Source organism: Echinops telfairi, unplaced genomic scaffold, assembly GCF_000313985.2.
Source record: "Echinops telfairi isolate 266 unplaced genomic scaffold, ASM31398v2 ScPeMD7_7475;HRSCAF=8513, whole genome shotgun sequence".
In the NCBI taxonomy this organism is placed as follows: domain Eukaryota; kingdom Metazoa; phylum Chordata; class Mammalia; order Afrosoricida; family Tenrecidae; genus Echinops; species Echinops telfairi.
The window spans coordinates 693,535-703,378 of record NW_022111379.1 but is presented as its reverse complement, the minus strand read 5'-3'; the positions used below and the strand labels follow the sequence as shown (position 1 = coordinate 703,378).

General features: G+C 40.8%; 1 protein-coding gene across 1 annotated transcript in view; it reads left to right on the top strand.

Annotated features, from left to right (window-relative positions):
• Window positions 1-9,844, top strand: part of DPP8 (dipeptidyl peptidase 8) — a 57,911-nt gene that overhangs the window by 38,750 nt on the left and 9,317 nt on the right. The window contains exons 14-17 of the mRNA XM_045285652.1: window positions 253-388; window positions 3,219-3,364; window positions 8,227-8,373; window positions 9,550-9,702. Of these exons, the coding sequence (XP_045141587.1) occupies window positions 253-388; window positions 3,219-3,364; window positions 8,227-8,373; window positions 9,550-9,702 (582 nt within the window). The remainder of the gene's footprint in view (window positions 1-252; window positions 389-3,218; window positions 3,365-8,226; window positions 8,374-9,549; window positions 9,703-9,844) is intronic.

Genomic DNA, 9,844 nt, shown 5'->3' with positions numbered 1-9,844 from the left:
GGGTTATTTGTCCTTCAGAATCCCTCTGCTCAGGTAGTGCTCTTTTGAGTGATGTGAAAATTGGTGAAATTGATTCTGTAGAACTCTGAGAATCCTCTTGGAAAAGCTTTAAAAAGCTTGGTCCTAACTTCAGTAATGTGTATGTACAAACCCTTCTCACTCCCCTGCCCATGATGCAGCTGTGCCAGCATGTAGTCCATCTGTGTTCACTTTTCCCTGAGGGAAAATAGTAATTGTTGCTCTCTCCTGCAGCACTGTGACTTCTTCATCAGTAAGTACAGTAACCAGAGAAACCCACACTGTGTGGCCCTCTACAAGCTGTCGAGTACTGAAGAGGACACAACTTGTAAGACAAAGGAATTCTGGGCCACCATTTTGGATTCAGCAGGTACTCAATTCCTCTGTCCTTGACCTTAAGTAGAATTAGCACAATAGTGCAGTACACCTGTATTATATATGCTCGTTTCCCAGACAGAGACTTCCCATGTATTGCTGTTCCTGAGATTCGAGCTGCTCAGCTCCTGATTGGTCCTCCCCACCCCCACCCCCACCCCTAGTTTTATCAGCTAATGGATATGATGGGTTAGCTCATGGGGTTAGGCACAGGTCTTTAAGAAAGGTCTACACAAAGGTCTTTTTTTTTTTTTTAATAAAATAAGACAACAGTCAAGGTAGCAATTAGAAAATTTGATGTTATTTGCACATTTAGGTGATTTTCCAGATAAACAGATGAGTTTAAATATAATGTAACTAGTATAATTAACTAGTAGAACTACCATCAGAGCAAGGAAGCTGTAGCTTTGGGGAATATATAACTAGTTGATAGTTATTTTCCTCTTTTAAACTCCTCTGCAAGGCCATGTTCATAAAAGCAAATGACAGTTGCTCTATCTAAGTCAGAGGAGCCCTATAAATTATCCATTTCTAAAAAATGTTTACCTTCTTACATAATTAGCTGTATCTAGTAATTCATATTACCTCAACTTCTTTCTTCCTGGTAAGTATCTTCATTCACTAATGTTTGCTCAGGGAGCCTTGAGGCATAGCGGGCTATGGGTGGGTGCCAATCCAAAGGTCAGCACTTCACAAGGCACCAGCTGCTCCCCCAGAGAAAGAGGGAGGCCTCCCGCTCTCGTCAGGAGTGCACAGAGGCAGCTCTCCCCTGTCCTGTAGGGTTGCTGTGAGGCAGAATCAACTCCATGGCAGTGAGTTTTATTTTTTTGGAACCTTTGCTAAGGGAGCCCTGGTGGTGCCGGGGTTGAGCATTTGGTTGGCAGTTCAAAGGCGGAGTGGCTGGCTTAGTTGGACCATCTCCCATGAAGATTACAACCTAGGACACCTGTTCTGCTCTTCCTATAGGAGTCTTGTGAGTCAGGATCAACCTGACAGCACACAGCAACAACATCTCATAGTATCTGAAATTAGTGTAATTAGGGTCATACCTATGTTTTAATGTCCACAGCAGAATTTGTAATATAATGATAATCTCTAGAGTGTAACATCGTCAGTTATATTCAGATACATAGTAGAGGTCTGCATTTAGTGACCCAAAGACTGATCATGACTTACTTTTCTGACTAGGTTCTGACTGGGCTTATGTGTGAAGCAAATGCTCATAGAACATTGTGAGCAAGTGAAATTGGTGAAGATAAAATTGTGTTTAATCAGTTAGGTTAAACCAAGCAATGTGTAGTTTGGGTGTAAATACCTCCTAGGCTTCATGAATCCATTCACTGTCATCCTCTGTACCTGCTTCTGGAACAGTTCATTAGATTTCTTTATCTTTTTTTAACAGTTTTATTGGCATAGAATTTATACAGCATACCCTTCAGTCGTTCATTCATTGTACAGCTATTACCATACAGAATTGTACAATCATTACCCATATCAGTTTGGAACATCCTGCCCTCCCCCATGGTTAAATCCCCTTTAAAATGAGTTGTGCAATCCCAGTCAGTTCTAGTGCTCCCTCTCCATTCCAGTCTTCATTTCCCATTCCTGGAATCCCCCTTCCCTCCCTATCACCCAATCCCACCTCTGCATCCCCTGTCAGCCCGTCTCCATTATTGTCACTATGCATCTATGCATCCGCTCCTCCTGTGGGTCACAAACTGGAAAACACAACAGAGCCACTAATATCCAAATTCAAAATAAGGTGGTAAGTGTAAAATAATAATATAAAGACCAAAATACAAATAACAAGAAAGAAAACACCCTCATTAACATTCCAAAAGTCAGGGAAGAAATTTCTGTCATTGATAAGTAAGAGATACTTGCACACAGAACCAACTCAAATTGGGTCTGTAGGGAGGTCATCTGGCCAAGTATCAAGTTCGACTCAGCATATTCAAGATTACAGTGGTCTCTCCCTGACAGCAAAGCTGTTAAAGAATTTTGCCTGTGGCTGCAGCAGATTTGCCAGTGGCTCCGTCTGACCAAATATTCTGCAGATGGATTGTGGGCTCTCACTGTCTTGCATCGCCTTTTACAAATTGGTGTTCATAATTTTAGCTGTGATATTTTCCCCTTCTCCATGTTCAAATTTTGTAATTGTCACCTTTGGATCACACAAGCTGGTGTGCTTCTTCTGTGTGGACTAAGTAGATTCCTTGCTTAGATGGCTAGTTGTCTGAATACAAGCCTTTAAGACCCCAGACACAATTCTGATTGATAGCCCAGTAACATGTACCTTCTTCACCACACTTTGCTGTATTGCCCTTATCTTCAGTGATGAAGGGGAGTATCAAGCAGGACCAAGTGTTCTTAAACTGGGTCTAGAGTTAAGTAGGAGTCCACACTCCAACTGCTTGTCCATGGGGTTGGTACCTCTCAGGTTTATTTTGGCGGTCGTAATATGACAGGTTCAAAACCCTATAATAACTGCATCATTAGCAGCCATATGCTAATCAGTAACCAAACAACCAGAACATATATCCAAAAAGAAAAAGAAAGAGAAAGTAAACAAAGTCACAGGAAAACAAGCCACAAGCAGGAAAGCAAAAACCATACGAACAAAAGAAGTACAGTATTGTCAGTCTACTCCCCTGGGGTATATTCAATTTATCTTTCAAAGGTGACTATTTCCCCTTAATTTTTAGCCTCGCATCTGGAAGGGGGATGACGACTTAATGTGTGTGGGTGTGGGTTTTCTTCTTCCTTGCTCTGATTGTAGAGCTACTTTCAGAACTCCTTTCATAGACTTTCTTACCTCCTCGCAGGTCCTCTTCCTGACTACACCCCTCCTGAAATTTTCTCTTTCGAAAGTGCTACTGGATTCACATTGTATGGGATGCTCTACAAGCCTCATGACCTGCAACCTGGAAAGAAGTACCCCACCGTGTTGTTTATTTATGGTGGTCCTCAGGTGGGCATATTTCCCTACATGCACACATGTATATGCACTCTACATCATTAGGTGGTTTGTGTTTAAAATGTCTTCTACTCTTTGGGCATTGAGCTTTCGGCATTGTTTGGCTTCTGCTATACTCAGCTCTCATCTGTGTTCTTAATTGTTTTGTTTAATTCAAGAATTTGGGTTTTGTTAGATGGCTAATTTATAAATCAGTACATCGGTTTCTCAGTTTACAACGAGAGCTGTAACTGTCATGTGGAGTGAAATATTCGTATTGGTACATATAAAGCTGTCTATATAGGAAGGTTTAGGAAATGAAGTTAGACAGTTGTATTTCTGAGTCAATAAAGAGAGTTTTAACAGATGTTTCTGAAAGCTTTGGTAGTTTAGGGAATCCTCGCTTTCTTCTAAGGCTGTAACTCTCGTGAGCTGTGTAAGCAACTTAAGAGTATTTTTATCAGCTAAAACTAGGTAACTGATATACTACTCTTCTGCAATGCAAGAAGTTTGTACCTTTATTTTCCTGGTTTAAGTATTAGCACATGAATATTAAGAAATGCTAGTTAAATCATCAGCCACTTTCTAATACTGCAAAGAATTACAGTCATGAGAACCCATAGGGGCATTTCTACTCCGTCCTATAGAGTCTCAGTGAGTTGGAATCGAATCAATGGCAGTGGGTTGAGTTGAGTTGACCAGAATAAAGTATAGATGGGTAGATTGGCTAATTGATGTGTGTGTGTGTTTATGGTTATGTAGTTTACATGGTTACGTGGAACCCTTAGGGAAATTGAAATGTTATTATAGTACATAATGTAACTCTGTTCTTACCCAGTGATTTTGTATCTGGAAATGAATCTTGATTCTAAGCCATCCAAAAATTAAAGTCAAATGACAACTTAAGCCTTAAAATAACAGAGATGATGATCATGTACGATCAGTTAAATCACTTTGCTACTGTTAAACATGTTTATAAACAAACCAAACAACATTCACCTTCATGTAATATTGATCTACACATAAATTCAGAAAGCATTAAATTGGAATTCTCTTTACTAAAGCTAGAATCTTTGCAGATTTAATTAATCATAAGGAGCCCCTTGGCCTAAAATTGTAGATAGCCAGCTACTTTTTATAGTGTCTTTCAATTATATCATATATCATTTCTTCATTTAGAAAGACAAAATACTTCTTAGTTAGCCTTACTTAGACAACAAAATATAAGTGTTTTGATAGTGTCTTGTAATTTCTGTTTTAAACTTCTTTGTGTGCTAAGTTTTTTGTTTGTTTGTTTAAAAAGTCTTTAGCCAGTGTAATTGAAATAAAGTGGTTTGGAGTGCTTAAGACTACAACTGTACTTTTGTACACGTACAGAAATAATCATATTTGAAAGCTAAAATGAACTCGTGGTTTTTTAAAATGTACGGATGAAATAAGATGGTGTGCTGATTTTTCTGTTCGTGTGTTCTTTGGAAGCATTCCAGTTTGGTGATGTCAGAAAGGAACAGCTTGTTGGGCCCTTTTCCCTGGGTCTTCACATGACCCAGTGACTCTTGCACTTCACCCCACTTGGAGATCATTCATCTCCTTGTTTGATGGCTCCATGGGGTTGATTATAAAGAGACTCCTTAGTGTGAAACATGGTCTTTTCCATAACAACCCATGGCCTTGCAAAATTCAGCTAAATCTTATCAGAGTGAAATGTGCATGCGATCTTGTATATTCAGGTACAGAGGTCAGAGCAAGCCTTCCAAACAGTTAGTTCACTTACAGCCAACGAGCATAGTCATTGCCTTGCCACCTGGTGGTGCTGGGACATTAGTGTTGTAGTGCCAACCACAAGTTCAGCAGTTCAAACCCACCAGGAGCTCCGTGAGCTAAAGATGAGGTTGTCTTCTTTTGTAAAGATTTTCAGCCTCAAAAACCCTGAGTCAGGATCAACTCAATACAGCGGGTCTGTGGGTTTTGGAGACATGCCGCAGCGCCCACTCAAAGGTGGTGACTGACATATGCAAAGTAGCTCATTTGGTTGCCACCTTGCAGTGGGAAGACTGCCTTTTTCCTACTTGGGTCAAAATCCCACTTGCAAGCACAAAAGATTTGGTGGTTGTGCAGAGCATATGCTTATGGGCCATGCCAGGACTGAAGCTCTTCAAAGTAGTTAGAAACTCTGGGTCAGAGTGAGAGACTGAAAAGGACACCATGCTTGGTAGAGAGTCTGTGGAAAAGAGGAGGACCCTCCACGAGATGGATTCAAAGACAGCAATTATAAGAATGGCAGCAACAACAAAGAAAGTGAGAATCTGAAATGAATTGTGTTATCACTAAATACAAAGCGATTCTGTATAGCAGAAGAGTGTAAAATACAAGAAACCCAAGAAAAGCAACAAATCTTTCCCATTGAAGTCTTTAAGACTTAAATCTTTAAACTCTCCATTAATAATAGCTGTTGTCTTTTAAATGTTTACCAAATATGTGTGGTCCTTCCTACATGCCATGCAAATGCATAAGAGAGCAGACGTGGTGGTTGCAGGACACAGACTAAAAGAACTGATCCCACGGAGACTTTGTCTGACGAAGGGTGTCATGTGTAAGTACTTTCTTCCAGAAGCAACAGGCCCCCAGGCCACAAACTTGAACCATTGACTGTGGGGGAAAGTTCCTATCAGCCTATTGAACTGCTTGAGATGAACCCTGGTGGGACAGTGGTTAAAACACTGCTAACTAACACGGCGGTGGTGTGAACCTGTCGCCTACTCTATATCTGTAAAGCATGTAGCTTTGGCCAGCCCTCTCCAGCCCTGTCCAGGTGCTGTGACTCAGCATTGACTCCGTAAGAGGGCATGGATTCTGTGCTCGAAAGCAGACCCAAAAAAGAGGTGATTTTCTTCAAATGCGCCAGAGTTTTTGTTCTTCTGGGCCTAGTATTTCTTTTCTCAGCTTCCTCCCTTTATAAACAAGTACTTCTGCCCATCAGACGACCTCTTCCCAAGGAAAGATACAGCCGCATCCTTCTTTTAATCTCAATTTTTGATTTATTCATTAAGCAAATGGTTATTGAGTTTCTAATACAAGTCAAGGGGGCTCCAAAAAGTTAATGAAAATATTGCTTTACCTTTTCATTCATTCAATTTCCCACAATTTTGAAGCCCTTTCATGTGTCAGGTGATATTCTAGGCAGTGAGGATTTCACAGTGACAAGTCAGACTAAAGTCCAACCGTGTGGAGCTTAATAGGGCATGTAATTAACAAATGGACATGCAAGGGTGGGGTGGGGGCCTTCAAAAAGTTAATTGGAGATGGAATTAAAAGATAAAAATAGAATTTTTCTGTGAACTTTATGAAGCCTCCTCTCGTAAGTGATACAAGCTTCAGATAAAATTAAGAAATAAGCTAACGAGAGGAATAGCAAAGTTACTTGGGTGAGTGGGGAGTAATCCTAATAGGACAGTCCAGGGGAAGACCTCTCCAAAGGTACACAGGACAGAGGAAAGGCGCCACCTTAAGGCCTACGGGGAGAGGATTCTTTACAGTGGTAATAGTTAATAGAAGGACCCTGTGGGGAGAACCATCTTGCTTTAGTGTATGACTAGGGGGCCAGTTTGGTTAGAGTATAGCAAGCAAGGGGGAAAGAGACTAAAAGGTAGTCAGGAGATACCCAAAGGCCATATAATTCAGAGTCTCAAAGGCTGTGGTAAGGAGTTTAGACATTCTTAAAGGTAAAAACGGTAGTTGTTGGAGGGAGCCAGACAGCAAAGTCTTATCTGATTGACATTTTTTAACAAAAATCACTGCCTGCGAGTAACAGACTGTAGGAGAGGGAGAATGGAAGTGGGAAGGGCCGTTTGGCAATTGTTGCGGTAGTGCTAAACATCCAAACGTGCAGAGAGAAAGGGCTCTTTTATCCCTTGCAGAAGTAGCCCAGTAAACATTCCGTAGATGTGTTTTGTTGTTCTTGTGAAAATAGCGGTGTTGATTCTTCCTAACGTCTAGCTGGTGTAATAATGTTCCATTGGTTTCAGCCAGAGACAACTTTTTCTTCCTCGTTTTTCAAAACCTTTTTTTCATAAAACATCTATCTTAATGCCCATCAGCATTTGAACTTTTAAGCTTCCTGTTCACCATGCACAGTCTAGTGAAGCATGAAAGCACATTTCATTTCTCAGTCATTTTGAAGTTTAGTTTTTAAGGTGATAAAGTGATTTTAAAATTACCCTGTTGCATCCCCATGACTGGTATGACGGGACAGAGGAAAGCAGAGCGGGCGCCGTGTCTCATGAATAGCCCCATCTCTAGTTAGAAGCAAACTCAGAGAAGGTGAATTAGAGCCCTTAGGGGCGATACCACCCGTGGAGGGTGAAGGCGGGCAGGCGCTGGGACCATCCAGGGTGCCTGCAAAAGCAGATACCTACACTTTATCCTGGATTATGGGCTATGGTACAAAAATGTTTCATTGTTAGGAGAAGGCTAGAGGTGATAGTCAAATAACTTTGATAAACTGTGGACTAGAGGGAAGATGATCTTATTATCTCTCACTAGAACGAGAATTATTTTTCAAAGTAGAAGTAATTATTTTTGTAAGTTTTTCTACTGGGTAGATTGATTCTCTTGAATGTAATTCTTTTGTATGTAAAAGTCTGTAATCATTAAGTAATTGTCCTACATTTTGAGAGTGGAGTTATGTAAGCAGCAACTTAATGTGAGAAACATTTACATTATTTTAAAAATGAATCACTTAAAAATGATATTAAAAGACAAAATAACCACACAGAAAAATAAAAGTTTTCTACTTTTTTGCAAAATCCTGCCTCACCTTTGTGCTTTCGTGAGCTCACCATATAATGGACTTCACTCAAGTTGTATTTCTTCCTCAGGTACAGTTGGTGAATAATCGGTTTAAAGGAGTCAAATATTTCCGCCTGAATACCCTGGCCTCTCTGGGTTACGTGGTTGTGGTGATAGACAACAGGGGATCCTGTCACCGAGGGCTTAAATTTGAAGGCGCCTTTAAATATAAAATGGTGTGTGAGTCTTTAAAAAAAACGTTTTTTAAAATCCCATTTTCTGTTGCATTGTTTGCTGTGAGCCCCCCAGAGAGAGGGCTGGAAGAAGGGCTGTGAGTGAGCATGCGTGTCATGTCGGGTGAGCTTGGGAGGGAGGGGAAGCTGTCTCCGAACTCTAGGGAGGCCAGCTCACATCTCCCTGCTGTCACTCTGGAGCTGACGTGCCCCTTCTCTGTCTGTCTGTCTGTTCAGCTTAGCCAGAAGGCCACAGTGTAGTTTTCAGCATCCTGTGCCCTACTGAGAAGAATAATAGAGATTTGTTCTGTCCTCTGTGAAGAGAGAAACCAACTGGTTTTAGTGCCTTCCTTGTGACAAGCCTCTTTCTCTCTGCAGGAAGCTTTAAATGCTACCTTTTAGAGATGCCCCATGTCCCTTCTGCTGCTTTGGGAAATGATGAGAATCCGATGTTCCTTTTGCACAGTAAGGCAGCTACTGTGTTTGCCAGTGTATTGGACATGCTGAGTAAGACATGGGGGTTTCTCCCACAGCCAGTTCTTTGATCATATGTTGTGTTCTCATGTAAGTTTTTTGGTTTTGTTTTTGCTTTAGGCTCAGCGAAGTAAGGTTATGTGCACTGGCAGGCTGAGTAATACAGACAGGGTAGTGGTTTAGGACTAAGAACTTAATAAGACTTTAAAGAAATAGTATGTTCACTTCCTAGAGGTAGTATGAGAGGCATAAAGAGGACCGGTTCCAACAGAGATCCCTCTGCTTTACTAAGTACGGAAAAGGAAGAGTTCAATAAGTAAACCAATTCAGGGGGCTTGTTTTTTCCCCTCTGGGTATGTGAAGGCTTGTTGCAAGGAAGATGCTGGCCCCTTAGCAGACAACAGAACAAATGGAAATGATTACAGTAAGGGATAGTTTGGGTAGGAATAGAAAAGAACTTTATGACTGAGAGGTAATTAAATTCTATCTAAAGACAGGCTAGCAATGGAAGATATAGGCCCCTGTCTCTAAATAGGTTTTTAAAAATTCTTTCAGCAGTAGAATTTCAATTGATAAATACATTTCCATCTAAGCAACCTACAGGTCCCTTTAGTAAAAATATATTTTAGCTTTATAAGCACTTTTATAATGAGATCTTTATTGGTTAGAATCAGCTAATAAAAACATTTCCCTATTTTTGAACAGGGCCAGATAGAAATTGACGATCAAGTGGAAGGACTCCAGTACCTGGCTTCCCGATATGATTTCATCGACTTGGACCGCGTGGGCATTCATGGCTGGTCCTACGGGGGGTACCTCTCCCTGATGGCCTTGATGCAGAGGTCAGACGTCTTCAGGGTACGTGCTTCCCAAGTGTGTTTAGTTTTGTAGCAAGGATAGAATTTCCTACAAATTGGGAGCTATGAGAAAAAGTTTGACTTCTGAAGGTTTTAAGGATTGGCAATATTAGTGAAGTTAAGGCTTAGGTGTTCTGTAGAAT